This window comes from Cheilinus undulatus, linkage group 3 (assembly GCF_018320785.1).
Source record: "Cheilinus undulatus linkage group 3, ASM1832078v1, whole genome shotgun sequence".
NCBI classification, from domain to species: Eukaryota; Metazoa; Chordata; class Actinopteri; order Labriformes; family Labridae; genus Cheilinus; species Cheilinus undulatus.
The window spans coordinates 46,140,840-46,161,981 of NC_054867.1; the positions used below are offsets into that span (position 1 = coordinate 46,140,840).

A 21,142-nucleotide genomic window follows, 5' to 3' on the forward strand; every position below is an offset into this window, starting at 1 on the left:
CCACGCTAAATGATGAGTAAGGACTTAAGATTGGTAATGACCCTCAGTGCCCTGTGGTATACAGTATCTACAGATCTAAGGCACTGAGATGATGCATGCATACCGGATATAAAACATCGCCATATAAAAGAAGCACTTCTGGAAGGCTCAGTCATTCACAGTCAATGATGGTGTTCTCTGCTCTGTGAAAGACAGCCAAGGTAAATAGTCCAAGGGCAAATAACCATGCAATGTTAAGGAATTTACAGCTTTCATCACATATAGACAGTAATATTACCAAAGGATTCAGAGAATCTAGAGAAATCTCTGCACATAAGGAGCAAGGCCAAAAAACACTGTTGAATGGGATGACCTTTGACTTTTAGGTGGCCTTGCAAAAAAAGCCCTATCACAACATGGACTCAGGAACACTTCAGAAAACCCTCGCCATTTAACACAGTACATCACTAGGGATGGGGATCGTTAACTTTTCTTGATATTGATACCCTTATCGATACTCATTATTTGAATCCTTACTTTTTATACTTTTTTTAGTTTGGTTGAAAGACAAAATGAAATGAAATATTTCAACTACAAGTGGTCTGAGCTGAGTAGTGCTTCAGTTAAAAAGCTATGATTCAGTCTGTCACCTCTATTTAATATCCCTCAAATACAAACACATTCTTCATGTTCACAACCGTACTTATTGAAGTTTCTCCTCAAAAACTAATTTTTTTCCACATTTTTATGTGACATATGAAGATTTCATAACATACAGTATAGAATACAGTCGTCTAATTTACTGAGGTTACCTGAACACATCATATTTTCCGTCTTTCAGCTCTTTAAGGTCACTAATTAACTTCAATTTTGCAGATTCCACCACGGATTTCAACACTGAATTAATACTTTTAACAAACAGGACTTGCTATAAAGTTTTGGATCAATTACAAGCATTTATCTGATCAGCTGAATCAGAAAACTGTCCTGAAGCAGCTGAAGAGAGTGGTATGAGTGTCTATTACCTCAGGCACAGGCGCAGTCTTTTTTCCTCAAGCCGACAGTTAAATGAACCACATTCTGGTTTAATGTGATGCACAATATTGATGTGCTATTATGTTCCCCTTGCAAGAACTGATGTATTTCTCTCACCAGTTTATCTTCAAATGATTTTACCTCATAGACCCTGTGAGACTTGATATCAGTATCGATAAGCTAAAAACGTTAATCGTTATTGATTTTCAGGTATTTCAACAACACAGAACCAGGTCCATTTCGATCCCCATCCCTATACATACGTAACTGCATCCACTAGTGAAAGTAAACTACGATGCAAAGAAAGTCATATATCTACAACATTCAGAAGCATTGCCAATATCTCTGCAGCTTATTTAAGATGGACTGACTAAAAGTGGAAAATGTGCTGTGGTCTGATGAGTCCACATGTCAGATTGTTTGTGGAGATGATGGGCATGGAGGGCTGCACAGCTGCACAGGGGTTAGTGTGTTACCTCACAGTAAGACTGAGGTTTGCTTCCCGGTCAGGGCCTTTCTGTTTGGAGTTTGCATGTTCTCTGGAGTTTGCGTGGGTTCTCTGGCTTCTCCCCTCCACCAAAGACATCCTCGGTAGGTTAATTGGTGACTCTAGACTTCAAATTGGCATTAGGTATGAGCTTTCCTGGTTGTTTGTTTCTCTACGTCAGCCCTGCGATTGACTGGCAACCAGTCCAGAGTGTATGCTGCCTCTCGCCCAGTGACAATTGGAGTAGCCTCGAGCCCCCTGAACGGGATAAATCATGCCTATTGTGTCCTCTGGGATAACATGGAATTCGCAGAGACTGTTGTCAACACTAAGTTCAAAAGCCAGCATCTGTGATAGTGGGGGGTATATTAGTGCCACTGGCATGGGTTACTTGCACATCTGGGACGGCCCTATTAATACTGAGAGGTACCATCCAGACGACATCTTAACAATAAATGTATCCTTTCTTATTCCAGACCTGTCTCCCTTTGAAAATGTATGGTTCATAATGAGGCACAAAATATGAGAATCAAGCAAGAATGTGAAAGAATTCAACTTTCAGTAGTTCAACGTTTAAAAGCTTCAGCCTGAGACTCTTACAGAGGGTTGTTAGAAAAAAAAAGGTGATGCAATGCAGTGGTAAACATGCTTCTCTCCCAATTTTTTGGGGTTTATCAGTTTGATATTAAATATCATGTTTTTGTTCTCCACTTAGCTGAGTATAGATTGAAAAAAATGTTTGCAAATCTCTGTTCTTTGTTTTTTATTTACATTTTTAATAGCAAGCTACAATGTGAAGTATTCATAATTCAAGTTTAAACCTTTAAAGATAATTTGTTAAGTTGTTCACCAACATGTCACTTCTATTTGCAGTCTAAATAATACAAGAAGCAGTTCTGACCAATCACATGCTGGATAGCAGAGTATGCACCTCTACATGTTTTATCCAATCCTTCTAGAAAATTCTTCTTTTACTGATTTAGAAAAAAAACTAAATGGACCTGGCATTTATTACAGGGGTGCTAGGAGTGATTTTACGATGGATGACATTTTCTTTTTCTTCCTGCTCATGCAGTCTCTTTTCTGCTCTCATGCTCAGAAATAGTTGAGACATTAAGAATCAAACACCATCACCAGGCAGGGTGTGATAATGTGAAGTTCTGTGTGAATAGTCAGATAAAGAGAGTAATTATTTATTCATGCATTGTGCAATAACAGGAGGTATGGCTATTAAAAACAAGCCTAATGCTGTAATACAGTTTTATTGAAAACAAAAATTGTTCAGTGTCTTTCTCCTTCAGTACTCTCCCCTTCTGCATCAACACACCGCTGCATTCAGGTCTTCACCGATCAAAGCAGTGGAGTAGGACTTCTTCAGACAGTTGTCTCAGAACCTCTGCTGTTCTTTTCTTAACGTCTGACTCAAAACGTGCTCCTGTGAGCACAGATTTGATCTTAGGAAGAGGAAAAGTCACACGGTGCTAGACCAGGTGAATGGGGAAGGTGATCAAGCTCTCTGATTTGATTTTTGGACCAGAAGCTGCTTTACTGAGAGAGCAGTGTGAGCTGGCGTGTTGTCTTGATGAAGAATGAAACCATTCTTCCACAATAGTGGTCTCTGTCTTCAAACTTTTTCTCACTGTTTTTTCTACAACCTGTTTGTAATAGTGATGCCTCCAAAAATATATCCTAAATGTCAAAGAAAACAATCAACATGGCCTTGAATTTGGACTTGCTTTGTTGTGCTTTCTCTATCCTTGGTGACAGTTGTGTTTCCAATGCATTGACTGCACACTGGCACATGTATTTGAAACACAAGAACATCAGTGCAGTAGGTCTTCAGACAGAATGCACTGCCAGTTTGTCTCAGGATTGTATTTGAAGATCCAAGTTTCATAGCATGTAATTACTCCTTTTAAAAAATGTAGATTTTTCTCAATTTGTTCCAAAATGTCTCCACAAATTTGCTTGAGTTTTCCTTTCGATCAGGAGTCAGAGGTTTCGAAACAGCTTTGGGAAACACTTGTACTCATGCAGAATTTGCCGAACTGTCTCTTTATCAATGGAGACCATTCCTGCTGCCATTCTTATAAAATGATTTGTGTTTCCAGAAGTTTTTGATGTACATGGGCGCCCAGAACATTCATGGTCTTGGACATTCTCTCTGCCCTCACTAAAACTTCAGTTCCATTCGAACACATGTGAACATGGCATGTAGTGTTCCCCATACTCCTCAGACAAGGTACCAAAAGATCTGGCTGCTGTTTTATTCAATTTCACCAAAAAATTCAAGTCATGAAGTTGTGAACTCACTTCGTCACTTGATGTAAACTTAGAGCAGTTGTGCATGAATACCCAACCTTTGATATATAACACTGAGTGACTGTGGTGCTGTCCTCATTAGGACAGTCTCTTTATTTAAAAGCCAAACCTCATAAACATGCATACAATACACAGCAGGTTTCCTGTGACTTTTATGATTGTGGCCTTTTCTACAGGTATACCCTTGGATACATTTTTACCTTATCATCACCTAACTTTAAGTCTGACATCATCCGTTGATCTCTGAAACAGAGTTTAACACTATATGATGGCAATGGCCATGTTGGAAATACCATAAACACTGGTTCTCAATTGATGGGTTGGGTCCCAAAAGTAGGTTGCAGAGCTGTTTCCAGTGGGTCGCGAAGGTGTGTCTGGGAAAAAAAATCTTGGGAAAAGTCTGTGATGTATGGAAGCCTTAAGTTTGCATACATCTATGCATTAGATTTTCCTATCATAACAAGCAAATTTTGGTCTTTTTCTCGAGATTTCAGTATATATATCTCCTTTTCCCAGGATAACAAAGCTAGCTTTCCCAAAATAACATGGTAATTCTTGGATAAATGACCAGAATGTCCATGCTCTATAAGGAAAATAGAGCAAAATAAAAGGTATGCATGTACTAGTATGTCCTTCCAGGGCTTTTGGCAGGATGTATTTTTCAAACACATTTTTGGCCTTTCTCCTTGTTTAATCACATTTTTCTCCCATCATATTTCCAAACTTTAACATTTTTCACTGAATACATTTGGGTGGGGGGGGGGGGGGAGATGGTGGGTCCTGATGCCTGACCAGTTGAGAACCACTGCACCAAAGAAGAGCTGGCATCCAGGATGAGTACATAAACATCACATCACGGTCACTTTAACCCAGTGAGAAAGACAAGGACGGGATGATTTTCTTTAGAAGAATTGCTATCTAATTACCAATTGGCGGCACAAATTGATTATAATGGGTGTAAACTGCTTCATGTTGGCTTTTTTTGATTCAAGCTACTAATTACATTAGCATACAGCAAGAAAAAAGCTTTTTCAAAGTTAGATAAAATTGCTAACGTGCAACCCAAACAGCAGCTCTAATTCAAGAGTGCATCATTAGAAAATCAGAAACAATTTACCAGTTTGCTCACATAGCTACACTGCTAGCCACTGGCCATCAGTTGTAAACATGATGTGCATGTAAACATGGTCTAAATGCAATCTGGTTGTTGTTCTGCATCATTATAGATAAAAATCTTCAGTTCTTTACCCAGTCTGTATTAAAACATGTTTTATGCATTCTCCAGACTGGGTGCTTTTTGAAAAATAGGCTCTCCTGTCACCTTTTATCATCTTGGAAAACTCCCCTTAAATGTTGGCCTCATATTGCATTTCCTCTCAAGCAGCAGCCTCACCCTGTAAACATGCTGTAGCCTACATGTTTGACCCCTCATCTTTTTGGCACTGAGAAGTTGTTTTCTCATTGCAGTAAATCAATACTGCAGGGTAGAGGTAAACAGAGAAATCTGAGGGAGTACACTGGTACAGCACAAAACTACAAATTACAACCAAACTTTTGCCAGAATGTGTCCAGCATCACAAAGTTCTGATAAATGAACATATTTGTGGGTAGATTTGTACTCACAATGTAGGCAGTACACACAGAAAGAAGATTAACAGAGGAAGCCAGTGCCACTGATCCTAAAGTCAATTTTACTAAATCATCAACTGTTGTCCTGTTTGTCCATCCTGCCAATATGACGACACAAGTCAATAGATGTGTCCCAATTCAGGGGTAGAATCTTTCCAGGATGAATTTCAGGAAATGTAAAATGGTTGTGGAAAGGAGGATGCATTTTTCAGCTGCTTTTAAAGGAGCCTACACAATGGGACAGGCTTTAACGTATAAATATGACATACTCAGTTCTCAAATGTGCCCTTTGAAGGATGCAGCCCCTGAATTGAGACACGGCAACAAGCTGAAGAATTTTATCAGCCACAATAAACGTACTGTTGTGGCTTCTATGCCAGTTTAACATGTAAATATTAATAACCAAACTACAGTGGAAGGAATACTGAGAGGTGTTGTATGTAACATTTAACAGAAGTCATGGTTGGTTCGTACCTCGGTTTTGGACTCAGTTTAACAGGAGAAAAGCAACAACAAGTCCCAGATGCATAATCCTTGGAAACTATTATTTTAAACTGGCACTAGTGAAAAAGATTGTTCCAACTTTTGTTGCTTTAAACTATCACATATAGTTGGTGCACTAGTGCAGTGAGAACCTGCCCCAAGTGGAGGAGTTGAAGTATCTCAGGGTCTTATTCACGAGTAAGAGTAGAATGGAGCGGGAGACTGACAGGCAGATCGGTGCAGTGTCGGCAGTGGTGTGGTCTCTGCATCGGTCTGTCGTGGTGAAAAAAGAGCTGGGCGAAGCCTTTCACGAGCTGTGGGCTGTGACCAAAAGAACAAGATCACAGATACAGGCGACAGAAATGATTTTCCTCCGCATGGTGTCTGGGCTCTCCCTTAGAGATAGGGAAGCTCGGCCATCCGGGAGGGACTCGGAGTAGAGCCGCTGCTCCTCCATGTCGCGAGGAGCCAGATGAGGTGGCTCGAGCATCTGGTCTAGATGCCTCCAGGACGCCTCCCTGGTGAGGTGTTCTGAGCAGGTCCCACTGGGAGGAGGCCCCAGGGAAGACCCAGGACACTCTCGGCTGGCCTGGGAATCCCTGGGGAAGAGCTGGATGAAGTGGCCAGGGAGAGGGAAGTCTGGGCTTCCCTGCTTAGGCTGCTGCCCCCGTGACCCGACCTTGGATAAGCGGAAGAAGATGGATGGATGGATGGATGGATGGATGGATGGAGTGCACACGACAAATAAGCAGAGTAAAGCATGCATCTTGCGGCAGTGTATCATATTGATGATTTATAATGTGTGTGGTCATGTAGATGTTTAAGGTCACATATTTTACCCTTCTAAGACAAGTCTATATTGGTCTCAGAGGTCCCCGAAACATGCTTGTAAAATTTGATGCTGAAAAAACACCAGTATTGGATTTTTGCATGTTTGGAAAACCCTTCTGTTTCAGCCTTGCTCAGAGCTGCCTCTGTGTCTGTGGCTTTAAATGTTACTGAGCCGTCTGACCCCGCCCCTGACTCCACCCCTCTTAGGAAATGGATGTAGCTCTCCTGATCCTGGCAGCTGAAAGGAGGATCAGGAGAGGAGGGTGGAACATTCTTCCAAGCTCCCCACATGACATCATAAGGGGAAAATCTGTGAACAGCTTGTTTCAGCATACATTTTCTGAAAGGTGGAGGGGAGTTCTGATTCTGATGGCTCAGGATGGGTACAAGTACCGCTACAACCCAACTGAAAGAGTAGGTGGAGGGCAGTGAGTTGGGTCTGAGTTGTAGTTAGGGCTGAACGATATGTTGTTGTCCATCTGCAGCTGTGATGTGTGAATCGAACACATCAAACAATGTGCAGTGGTAGTCATGACTTGAAGCACATCACGCTGCCACTTCTGTGTTACTTGGTATCATACTGTGAGTTTTCTTGTCTGTCTGACATGTCTGGCATCAGTAGTCAGAAAACAGAGCACTCTGCATGTAGTCTGTGCATCCCGCATGGTCAAGCTACCGACAACACTGCTGCTGTCACAGATACACCAGCATGACACTTGAGGCAGACACACAGATCTCATATGAGCATATTCCTCCAATCAGCAGCACTTTCACCCTTTGTTTGTTAACTCTGTGACGACATTTAGGGTTGTTTCAGATTAGTTTTCAGATTAGTTTTGCGTAACTGTAATCAGATTTTCAAAAAAATCCTGCACACAAACCTTGCACACCAGGTCTGCTGTGCTGATTTTCCTAATAATTGTGAATATTTGCAGTATGATGCAAAGAATTAAAAGGACTGGATGTGTGATGACAGTAAGAGAGTACTCCAATCATGACTGAAATTTTAATAATTGTACATAAAAATACTCTAGATTTATCTGCTATAGTTTTTTCACTATTTGAAAAAAAATGCAACATATCTCAGGGATTGGACAAAATATTGCAATGTCAGTTTTTCCCAGTATGGTTCAGCCCCAGTTGGAGGAATAGGAGAGAGGGTGAGGAGTAGAGAAACAAAGAGAGCAAGTCTTTACTGTCTGTGTGCACTAAATCCCCGGGTCCTCTTCCCCGGGTCTTGGGACGGCTCCATCACATTTGGACTCTTAAGAAAACGCTGGAGGAGGCTCTCAAGAGCTCTGGAGAGGACAAAGAGGGGAGGATTTTTTCAAGAGGACAGAGAGCTGAGGGTCACACTAAGTCCTCAGACTCCCCGCGGAGATCAGAGATGGGCAGAAAGAATCTGATCCCTCACAGACTCACATTTCCAGTCATGCGCACAGCACCGCAGTGCTGTAGATGCACATGCACGAGGCGTGTACCAACGGGTGCGTGTCATGGAAACATGCTGCTGGACTCTCTGACCTTTATGCATGCTTTAGTTTTGCACCATTTCAGGGGCAGATCTCTTTGTCCTCTGCTTCTCCTCCCTCCAGTCCTCCAAAATAAGAATTATTTTATGTAAGTCCAGGGATTTAATGATTAAGATGATTAAAATAATGATAGAGTTCAGATTTAATTATGGCTTTGTATTGCTTTTTAAATGTCATAGCTATTATTAAAGACAGTAAGATAGTCTGTCTTAAATGTGGTATCAGACCTTTGCAAATGAATGCACTGATCTAATAGCAGAAGATCCCAAAAAATGATCTTTTTTTTTTCTGCTTATTAATATCTGCCAGTTTATCAGTGATTTAGATTATGGCTGCCACTAGCTACAACTGTTTAAAACCCAATTAATAGTGCCGATTAAAGCTGTGATCTTCAGCCCCTGTGACAATTTATGTATCTTCACTGTAAGTGTGGAAGAGGTATAAATGGGGGGGGGCAAGGTGATCATCAGAGGGAGTATCAGAGGGATTACAGTAGCTCCTGCTGTGCAACTGCAACTCGCTTTCCTGCAATGCAGAAATACAGACAGATAGGGACATGTGGCATCATGCCATTGCAGTATCTGAATCTCTCAACACACAAAGATGGCCCATTGTTGTCAAAAAGCATGATGAAAACACCTTTAGGGAGGCAATAACGATATTAAGCAGCTAACTTGGATTGTAACATGAGCAAAAGATGCAAGTTTGGCTGGCATTGGTGTCCAGAACAAGAGGAGGCCAAGGTTACAATAAAATTAGATAACTTCCATCCATCCATTTTCTTTACTGCTTATCTGGGGGCTGGAGCCTATCCCAGCTGTCACTGGGAGAGAGGCAGGGTACACTCTGGATTGGTCACCAGTCAATCACAGGGCTCACATATAGAGACAGAAAACCAGGCACGCTCACATTCACACCTATGCCCAATTTTTGAGTCACCAATTAACCTAATGAGCATGACTTTGGTCCTGGAAGGAAGTACACATGCACGGGGGAGAATATGCAAACTCCACACAGAAAGGCCCAGACCAGGAAGTGAACCAGGGACCTTCTTGCTGTGAGGCAACAGTACTAACCCCTGTGCCACCGTGCAGCCATAAATTAGATGACTTCGACTGTAAATCATAGCCACATACTTTTTTTCCTCTTGCTGCCCTCCATTGTGCTGTTCTAATGATGCTATCCACACCTTCAACTTCTTTATGGAAGCTTTTCTAGTGAGCCTGGAACTTGAGTGACTTTCAGGGGTGTTTAAAATTGAATCTACACCAGGATCTCTGACACTGAATGTATTTTCATACATTTTTAACCTGTTTTTTGATCATTTCTGATGCTAGCAGCTAATGCAAACCACCATATTGTTTTGCTATAACCCAATGGCAGGCTGTTCCATTGCCGCCTCATGCTTTGGCAAACTACACATGCCATTGCACTAAGATCACGCAGGAGACAGCCTGAATAGCTCACAATGGAGAGAAAGACTCAGAGAGCCTGTGATGTGGCCCTCTGTCTCTCTGCTGACAGGAACCACTTTGAATAGTGACTCAAGTAGAGCTGCTACAAAGAGGCACAAGAGTTTTTGTCATAAATATGTTAATATTTGAAGACTTTTGTCACAGAATGATTATCTTTGTACTTTTTGGTCCCCAAGGAGAAGTTTTTGCAAAAAAAAAAAAGAAAAAGTCATAGTGATTGTTGTTTACTGTGTGTTACGCATAAAAATCTTGTTTTTTTTTCCATTTAGTTCTTTCTTTGGTCCTTGTGATCCTATTTGCTCAAATATACGTGTCATTTCTGCAGCACACATATTCTTAAGGCCTACGTTGTTCTGCTTTTTAAGACAATAAGTCCAGGAGTGACAAAATGGTTAAAAATAGCTTAGAACTTGAAGGGTTAATATCTCTGTTTTGCTAGTGTCATAGAATGTAAACATGCATCCATTTATTTTGATTGAATCTTTATTTAATTCTTGAAAACCATTGAGGTTTTCCTCATTTACACTGACGTTGAGATACGAAGGAGACACAATTAGACCAAATTACGCAAGACAAAAATGTATGAAACGCAGTTAAAACAATTACACACTGTGGTGAAATGCACTTTATTTTCATTGCAGATGTCTGAAGAGGTCTTTTATTGATGGTTCTGCCTTCAGTTGTTTTTACATGTATTTTTGCGTTTCAGTGTTGTGTCTGAATTTGTGTGATTTCGTTTCTCATGTTTCATGTTTTTACTAGTAAATTTCCCTTGACAGACAATGAAGTTGAAACTGAAGAAAAGACTTGAGATCAGCATCTTAATTTTTCCAAGAGAAATTTGAAAAGATGGAGCTTTAAAAAGGCTGTGCTGCAGCTCCACATAGTGGTCAATGCAGCTGCCACTTTCCTAAGCTCTTTTTGCCCTCCAGACTTTTGCACCAGTCCCGTGACTGAATACAGTTTTATTGTCCTCTCAAATGCAGGCCCATCAGAACTCAACAGAAGGTGATGCATCAAGTTTGTCAGCACCTGAACCTAACCAATATTATATGTGTCACATAACCTCCATGGACAGGTCAGGTCGTTTAGCTAGCGGAGCAGAAGTGGAGACAATGTTGTTTCTCTGTTTAGTCAGATTTATGACAGACAATGAAAGTGGTTAGAAATGTCCATAGAGAGTAAGGGTTGTTTTTTCCCCTAAAATGTGAAGGATGAGCATGTATGCCTGATTTACGGTATCAGTATTTCAGTTGGCTACAGACACAACATGTCCAACACCGGTGAGCAACACTACCACACATCAGCCAGCCTGAACATTACCCAGGACTTTACCTTTTAGCCAAATGGAGAAGAAGACACGGTAATGAAGGCATCATATAAGAACGGCACACATAACTGACAACTGGTGGCAGGATGGTGCTGATTATTCAGGGACTGTACAAGTTAGAAGAAGAAAAACTTCATTAATCCCATGCACATGGCTACTGCACACAAAAGAGCGTGGCCTGAGCAGTTTGGAGTTCGTTGCCTTGCTCAAAGGCAACAAACTCCAAACTGCACTTGAACCGGCTAACCTCTGGATTCCAGCCTGATGAATGGCTGCCCAAAATGAATGAAATAATGTCAGCTAACTAACTAACATAGTGGCATAGAGAGTCTCTCTGCATTGTGCATTCTGGGTACTGATTTTGACGTGTTGAAGATGAAGTTTTATTCATCTGGTTCTTTTTTGTGACAGAAAACAAGCAGTTTGATGCAGGTGGCATCAAATTGCTACCAAACTAGATTACTCACTATTCAACAGAATAAAGGCATTAAAAGACAAAGACAAAAGAATGTCTCAAAGCAAACTCTTCAAAAAGACAAGTAGTCACTTGGTTTATGATTCTTTTTCTCTCCTACTCCTTTTTTCAATGTTATCTTTTCAAAAGCACAGCCCTAAGTCATCTCTTTTTATAATTTTTTTTCATGTCCTAACCTAACACGCTGCACCAAATCAGCATGCAAAATTTATGGCCTGCCATTTCTGACTGACTGCCTCTGACGGTCCCATCGTGACATCCTCTCAGTCCAGATGCTTTAAAAAAAGTCTGTCTCAGCAGTGCACAGTCCATGCAAGACTAAACTGACAATTTGTTTCAGTCTAGGATAGAAATACACAGACTGACACACGTTAACATACAGATTTAACCACAGTAACTCTTCAAATATGCTTATCTTGGTTCTTGCAAAGAATTTGCTCTAATGTACCAGTGTTACATCTTCAGCTTTTCTCAGCATGAGGAATGGAAACAGGGAAACCTCTAGAGCTCACTAATTGCAGTTATGTCAGTCATCAGGGGTGGGAATCCCTCCTTTACAAGATGATCCCATTTGAATGTTGGTTCAAAAGCATGATTCTGTTTACTGAATGATGAAAATGTGGGTTTGAACTTTAAAGTTCAGTCTGAACTTTAAATTGCTCTAGTGCTTCCAAATGCTGATGATTTGTGTGTTACCTAATGCACTACAAAGCCACCTTCTGCTGACCTTACTCTCCTAAAAAGACAGAAGTTGAGTTTAAAAGTCAGTTTACTATGGGGATGGAAGTCAGTCTGTAAGGACTTCGGCTGGAAAGCAGCGAGTCAATTTCCAATTTGGTGGAGATAAAATCATTCCTGGTTAAATTATTTCAATCTCAATTATTTTGGGAGTCATTTTAATAACTGTGAGGAGTTTAGGAAAAGAAAATACCAGAATTACCACAACATATGTTGTCCTTTCCATGTTTTGAATTTGATAATGTTGTGGGGGCTGGATGGGAAGGAATGGGGGGCCTGATGTGGCCTCCAGTTGATGACCCCAATCTGAACTGCGGACTTTGCTCAACCATTTTGGCTTCATTTTCCAACTTTAGAGGCTAATGCTTTATACAGCATGATCAGCAACAGAGTTTAAACCTTGAAATAAAACTACATTGTACCTCTACTTCTCTAAAAGTCATGCCATTGACTTCTCAGCGTCACATCTGTACAGATCCAGTGCTCCCTGAACTGATGCACTTTGATCAGTTAATCTTTAAATCTAAATTAATTGCTGTTCGTTCTTTACTAATGAGATTTTTCAGAAATTAAACAAACTGCATGATGTATATTGAGCTTTGAAACACCCACTTTTCATCTCCATCTGTTGGCTTAGCTAACTAGCCACTGGCACTCGTTTCAGTTTTATGATTGGTATCGACCCTTTAATCCAAAGCTGCAAGAAGTCAATTAAGTGTGTTTCCTCAAAAGTTGAATCATTCCTAAGATTGAAAAAATGTTCTCCTCTTCCAGCTGCACACACTTCCTATACATTTCCTGAAGTATTTATAACTGTATTCTGACATAAAATCTTTGTTGTGTTTGATAAGGCCTCCCTACGTCAACACTCCTCTCTTGTCTGCTCTCATTACCGGCAGCATATTGACTGCTCAGCTTTTTAACAAACACTGAGCATTTGTTTGATAAAAGACAACTTCAGACAGTTTATTTGAAGACGCATTCAAAGTGTCTGTGTTTGTATTGAAGGGGAATGTACGACAGGATGTTACAAAGTTCTGCTCTAAAAGGATTGCTGCCTTCCCTCGTTGTGCGCTCAGAGCGTAGAAAGCCCTCATTATGTTGTCACCAACTGATCTACAATAGGAGGCTCATGGTATATGTGGCTGTGACATCCAGGATGATGACTCTGGGAGATCCTTGGCAGGTACATAACAGTGGCTCAAGTAATTGGGCTTCAGGGGACATTTTAGAGTGACCAAAGCAGGCGAATTCAGGCAGACAAGTTGGTAATGAGAAGCAGCATCAGCTGGCATTTTCACACAAGATACAACGTCAGTGTCGTGTGTTACAAAAACTATGGAATCAAGAAGGCCGCTCTGATTGTTTTCTCTTTCAAACTGTTTTTTTTTTTTTTTTTTTTTTTTTTGTCTGTGCTGGCGCAGAAACACCGTCTCAGTCCAATTAAGGAGGAAATATAAGAGTGAAAAAACAAAAGGGGGTGGCAACAAGAAGTTACTTAATAGGCCATTGGGCCTCCGCGATCTGCACCACTGCTTCACTGCTAATTGGTGCACACTGTACAAATGTCAAAGATGCAACAACATATTTCTATGAGATCTGCTTCAGAGTGGTACAGGAGTATCAGACAGAAGGTCAATTCAGTGCGACATACAGTGTGTATTCTGTCTCTGAAAAGGTAAGCATCACGTACAGCTAATTAGAAACACCGCTGCTGTTTGTTACTTCCTCTTTGTGCTGTAGCTGCAGCTTTGCTGTATGGATGATCACATTTCTCTCACATCTAAAAGCATCTCTTGTCTTCAAACTACTTTTTTTCCCATTCTGAGCTTTAGTACTAACTCAGGTACAGGTTGATACCTCTGTTATTAAAACATACGTTATTTTTATAGCTCATATTACCTGTATGCTTATGCTGTATATCATTGGTTCCTAGGCTGGGGTCCGGGATCCCCTCAGGGGGGCGCTAGGCTTTGTCTGCTCTGAGGCTGCAAAAATTAGATTTACACATACTGAATAAAAACATAATGGAAGAGTTATTAAGGAGATTATACAAAGGTCTTTTGTGATTAAAAAAAAAAAAAATTGTGCAGGTCTTTTTTGGGGGTTTTATCAATGAAAAAGTTCAAAGAAAAGTTGTTTTTTGACAGTGATATATGTTTCTTTTCATGTAGGTTTTAGGGGAGTGCTCAGCATGTCTTAGGCACATGTGGTGTTTGTGTACGAGCCACGCAGCTGTGACTTCAGGCTGAACTAAAGACCTACTCACCCCTCGAACGCTTCAAACTCGAGATTTTGTGAAGTCCCATAGTCTACAGCAGGGGGTCTCAACGTTGAGGCAGGACCCCATTGGGGGTTGCGAGACACTGAGCGGAGGTCTCCAGATGCCTTAATAACTAAGAATATTTTTTAAATTACACTGTTGTAATTTTACATCAATTTTGCCAACTATCACATTTTTGCCGCTTAAAACCCATTTTTTCTCAATTTTTAAACCCTTTACACCGCATTTTTTCTCCGCATTTTTTCTGTCTCTTTTTGCCACTTCTAACCCAAACCTTGCCACTCTCTGCCAATTGTTGGCACTGTTGTCCCATTATTCCACTATTAACCCCTCTTTACCGCCACATTTCACAATAATTTGATATGCCCATTTTTGCCAGTGTCACCCATTTCTTCCAGATTCTGCCACAGCTAACCCTTTTTTGCCAGTTCATATCAATTTTTCATCCCATTTCACCAAATTTCCATCTATTTTTGGCACTTTAACACTATTGTCGCCACTCTTTAATCCCCATTTACCACTTAATATGCCTGTTTTTGCCACTTAAACCCATTTTGCCATTTTTTGTTTTTGGTTATTTTTGCCATTCTTATCTACTTTTTAGCTTTTTTTTTAACTTTTCAATTTTAGCAATTTTTCAAGAGGGCTACTTACTACAAAAATGAATTAAAAAGATATTTGTTTCTTTGATAAGCATATACCACAGCTTAACCTTACAATGGACCATGATTTTGCTGGCCCCTAGTTTGGCTGGGCCCCAGACAGCTTCCCCCCCCCCCCCCCCCCCCCCTTAGGGGCGGCCTTGTCTCCACATGACTATTCTTAAATATGCATGGCTGTGTTCAACCACCTTCAGGTACAGTGGGGGTCCCTGGTCTCTGGAACCTTTATTTTGGGGGTTGCAGGCTGAAAAGGTTGAGAACCACTGGTCTACAGGATGTTACATTCAAGTATCATTTAGCTTAATAATTCCTCCAGTAGATACTGTAGTTCCCTTTGGTTGCTTAACGAGCCAATAAGTGTCTGCATTTACGTAGCGGTCCGATACGAGGCAGATGGACAGACAGCGAGGATGGAGAGAGATGAGGAGAGAACCGTTACAGTCAGGAGTGAAACACAATGCAGCATCAAACTGCATGCACTCTTACATATTGTGAGAGTAAATAAAAGTTTAGGAAACAGGTTTACTTTTTAAAAAAAATTTTTTAGATTTGTTTTTGGGCTTTTTCATGCCTTTTTTTATTCGATAGACAAGGACGGTGGATAGAATACACGGGTAAAGCCTGAGACCACAAGGCCATCTTTATGCCCCACAGGTTTACTTTTAACCATTTAAATTTAATGTTACCTTCTTATTAAGTTACTATCACTCTGTGTTTGAGAGAAAAGAAGGATTTATTCATTTACATCATAAAGATCAGTTTGGAGCCAGTGTGATAAGATGTAGATGTTAAAATGTTGGAAATATCTGACTGTTACACTGGTTAGAATTATTTTTTACCAATGTTATCCAAACTGTGGCTCCTGGGTCAACTGAGTCAATGAATTTTAGGTTATTTCTATCTAATTAGTGAATATTTATTCACTTACATAAACAGGAAACTCTTTGTTAAAGTTAAATTAGTGAAAAGGTAAAAAGTAGAACTTTGCAAAAAATAAAACCGATTTCATAGGGCCTTAGATATCCATTATTCATGTGTGTCACCTCCACACGTTGATGAATCTGGAGTTCTGGATTAATTCAGGAAACAACAGATCCCCATTTCAGTCAGACATGGAACAGCATGTTCATAACACTACTGTTAAAGCCACCGTTTGGGTTCCTCTGGTTATTTCTGCAGATGCCAATGAAGCAAAAAGTACCAGAACTTAGCAAGGACATTTTAGAAAAAAAAAAAGTACATTTTATGATATAATTTAGCTCAACTTCTGATTTGAAAAAAGTTAAAATTGAGGGAGAATTTCTTTGAAAAACAAACACCACAGGTGGTTTGCAACTTAGATGAACATTTGTTGTATGAGATATTCCATCCATCTTCATATCTACAGGAGTCCTTCCAAGAATAATGTAGAAAGTAATCAATAAATGAATGAAAATGATTTTTTTGTACTCATTCTCGTTCTTCTTCCTGCAAAACTACCAAAGAACATCTGTGTTAAACAGTTTTTAACATGACACTCAGGTATTCAGAGTCTTTTCAGTGCTAACATTATGTAAACACTGTTAAATGTGCTGTTTGCTGTTACTGTGTGACAAGTCTTTAAAAATGTATCTATTCTGCACTGATAAGAGTTGGTGGTCACCACTGGCAGTCCTATCATATCTAGTGTTGCAGCACAGTGCAGCTTATCTGTTCAGATCATTGTCAGTCATTGAAATAATGCAGATGTATAACTTTATAGCATGTTGCAATAAAAAGTAGTAAAATATTAAACATTTTGGCCAGCTCTACTATAGATTTGAAGACTGGCCAACCCAGTCTGCATTAAAGTAGATTTTATAGGAACATCCTGGTATGCTGCTATGGGAATTTCTCTACTTTGTGCTTCTTCTCCTCTTAGCTGCTGCACCGCTCCATTGTTGTGCTGAGATTTATTACTACATTAAATTAATGTTGATTTGAAATTATAAATTGCTTTTATTATGACTTGGACTGATTATTAATCACTGATTGCCTGTCCTGGATATTTCTCAGCCTTCCTCTCCCCTCTGTCCAACCTATAACCCTGAAAAATGACTCTGATCTGAACAATGACTCGGTTTTATAACCACGAGTGAATCTAAATGTAGGCGACAGAGATTGCGATGGAATGCGGCGCTGATGATTGGTCCATGCTGGGTTCTTTGTTCAGCCGGCTGAATACTAAATAACCACTGTCCTGCCTCCCGTTCAGCTCAGGTTATTTCTATGGAGTTTACAAGTATGGTGACACACCACTTAATTAGCCCTGAGTGCACCAGTGGCACAGTCCTATTTATTTATTCATGGAATATGGTTTACATAATCCTCATGCTAATGCAATCATGTGGTGTCCATTTGTGCCTTGTGGATATTCATCCTGCAGGCAAAAAAACATGGCGCCAGTGTTGAAATAGACTGATGCTTCTCCACAGGAGCAGAATCTGCACTCAGATTGGCCTTCATTTGCATCCACGCTGCCCTCAGTGGGACTGACTGAACCTAACTCACACTAGGAGGTTACGCAACTCATCGCCTCAGTCATTTTTTACACGCTGCTGTTTTCTCCATCTAAGTTGTAGCCAGGATATACATCATGAACCACACATTGATAACTCACTAGCAGAAGCTTCAGTTACTCTTAGAGAATAGGGCATAGTTTCTGATCCGGTCTGGTTAAGTACTGTTTGACATGGTTTGGTACAATAAACCGTGATCATGCTTGTGTTTGCACAGGCAATGTCCATCCAGCCTCACTTGTAGGGACGGGCATTCCAGCTCTTTTTAAAGATCTGGATCATTGGCTCGGCTCACTCGTAAGAGACGATCTTTTAGCTCCCACTTTTCATTTAGGCCACATTTTGCCTGTTTTATGACAGTAAAGTAACTAACCTGACACACCAGTTGGATTGTTTCACAAAGCCATGGCATTGATATTTATTTTACATCCATCTGGGAAACCCTTCATTGATGGTGCTTGGAAAAAAAGTCAAAGGATAATTGGACTAATGTTCTGTCCACCACATTCATTCAAACATATGTCATAGTAGGCAGGTACCATCTCAGGAAATGAACTGCGTAATATGAGCTGGACAGGCAGCTGTAGTTGTTAACTATCACAGGAGCCAGTTGGTAAACTAAACTCTCGCCAAAGCCAGTCTTTTCCACCAAGAAAAGCTTTCAGGGTGGTTTTAAGCTCTTCTTTCAACAAGGAAATGTCCAGTTCTTTAAAAAAAAAATGCCTTTATAGATATATCAGTGCCAATCTCTTCCCAGCCACTATTGTTTACAAGCTTGCAGTTTCAAGTATCACCAAACCACACCTTTAGCTACCACCTTGTACTCCTTAAATGATGCTAGCTGGTCTGGTTTTGTAGCCAGTAAGGAACTGTTTGATCGCAGACATAGAATGTGGCCTGTCCATCTGCTTTGCAAGGTTCTTAAACAATAAAAAAATGGAAAAAGGGAGCCTGCTCTTGAACCGGGCCCGGCTTCTATTGTCCATAAAAGAGTCAACTCTCAGAACTGTTTGTTTGCTTTCCAACAGCACAATACTATAGCTTGTACTGTCATCTTAAACTGAGTTGCCATTTCAATCTAATCCAGGACCCCACAAGGTTTACCAGCTCATATTATAGATATTTTATAGTCAGTGCATAGTGAAAATACAACGTTTCGTTTGGCAGTCTCCTCTGTAGCAGCAAACACAGTCATCCAAGCGGTGGTTAGAAAGGATCCATCAGGATCCTGGAGGCCTGCTTGCTGAGATGACTTGAGTAGATGTCTTTAAGGGGAGGAAGGGGTGAGCCAACAACCCCCCCTAGTCTTACCGGTGTCAGGTGTCTGGTCCACTCTGTATATGGAGCGGCCTACAAGCTAGCTAGCTACTAGGTCCAGGAAGTTTTCATGCAGCCTGGTCCAAAAAAAGTCGTTCAAGTGTTGATTAGAAATCCACAGCCTTATGTCGTCCATCTTGTTAGTGAGGGAGTGGGCATTTATGAGAAAGATGCTCGGTATGGCATATTTGTTTGGGGCCGCTCTCAGTGTAGCCTGCAGCCCAGCTCATTTGCCCCGCTTCCACCTCCTCTCACAACGCTGTCTGCCTCCTCTCCACCCAGCTGTAGGTGTTGTGTGTTTAAGGGGATAATTCAACATTTTGGCAAATTCGCCCATTGCCATAATCCCTATAGTCTTACTAATAGGTTTGTTACCTTTAGTTGTTGGTGCAAGCTATTTTTAGATCCGCGCTGCTGAGTTAGGAGCTGCTCTGCCAACGCAGAGTCTTATGGAGTCTTATGGTATCCTGGCTTTCCCTCATCAAACTCATCAAATACACAATCCAAAAACTCCAAAATGCTCTCGTGGACAAGTTGTGACCTGCACATTCACCACGCTATGAAATAATAACGTATAATTATGTAACATTACAACACATGAAGCAAATACTCGGAACTATTTCTTGAGTGAACTACTGGGAGGAGTGACACAGTGCAGCAGCCACGTGTGGAGTGTAGTTCCGGGTTTGCATTTAGCTTTAAAACATCTCCATCTCGTAATGTTCCATGATTATTTCATAGCGTGGTGAATGTGCAGGTCACAACTTGTCCAAGAGAGTGTTTTCGAGTTTTTGGATTGTGTATTTGATGAGTTTGATGAGGGAAAGCTCCTAACTCAGCAGCGCGGATCTAAAAATAGCTTGCACTGACAACTAAAGGTAATGAACCTTTTACTAAGACTATAGGGATTATGGCAGTGGGCAAATTTGCCAAAATGTTGAAGTATCCCTTTAAGGGACAGTGAACATGTCTAATTTTGTGGAAAGTCTGGGATTTTAATATTGGACCTAATGGGAAATGACTTACTTTGAGATGAGCCCTCAAGTGGCCACTTGAGGAAGTGCAGTTTTTTAGTTTTTCATAGTGAATGCAGCTGTTTGGTTCAGAAAACTGTGTGGCTAACCTGTATTGGAATGTTTCAAATTAATTAGGGTTAAATCAGTTAATTCATTTGATTTGTTTGTTTGATTGAGATCTGTTAAACAAAGAAAGACATAGTTATTCGTGTAAAAACACCCTTTTCATTAGATTCTAAATAGTGATTTACACCCAGAAGCAACATTTTTCACATTTATGCCATTTTTAGCATCATTTATACTGAACTGTATTTATTTAAAACCTGTTTTATTCATGTATATTTCTTCTCTTGTTGTCTTTTTCAGGCACCACAAGGCTTCCTCGAGATGGGGAGGTGCCAGGAGTGGACTACAACTTCATCAGTGTGGGGGACTTCAGGATCCTGGAGGAGAGTGGACTCCTATTGGAGAGCGGCACCTATGATGGTAAGCATGACAACAGTATTAACTGCATCAGACACCTGATAATGTCCATGTGCATGTGGCTGCATACATTTACACACACGATCCCCCCAACAGCTCTCTATAATGGTCTGAGTGGAAGCTCGATATTCACAGTCATTATGACTTACAGCCAGCCTCAGTGAAATATGACAAGGGGGACAAAATGTATCGATCAGTAAAACCTGATTAAAGACTTGTAAGAAGTGACAGTCTGATTAGCAGCCCTTCAGATGAACTCCTCTATTCAGTTTCTCCATCATGTGTAAAATGAGAATACGAGAGATAAAGTGTGCAGACTTTATATTTAAATAGAAATAGGGGAGAAAATCAGGACAGGGCTGTACATTTTTTGTCTGCTGGGATTAAAATAAACCTTACATTAACCAAAAAGTAGATGTCCCACCCACCAGCTTAAAAGAACCAGAAATAGCCAGCACAGGATGGCAGATGTCATAGGCAAAGCAAATTTTTTATTAATGCAAAATTCAAACCGTGAGCAGTGAAAA

The 21,142-nt window shown here is 40.5% G+C and overlaps 1 protein-coding gene across 2 annotated transcripts in view; it reads left to right on the top strand.

Moving 5' to 3' along the window:
• Positions 1-21,142, top strand: part of LOC121506925 (membrane-associated guanylate kinase, WW and PDZ domain-containing protein 3) — a 395,012-nt gene that overhangs the window by 272,136 nt on the left and 101,734 nt on the right. For both annotated transcript variants that reach the window (XM_041782974.1, XM_041782975.1), the window contains exon 3: positions 20,499-20,618. In XM_041782974.1, the coding sequence (XP_041638908.1) occupies positions 20,499-20,618 (120 nt within the window). The remainder of the gene's footprint in view (positions 1-20,498; positions 20,619-21,142) is intronic.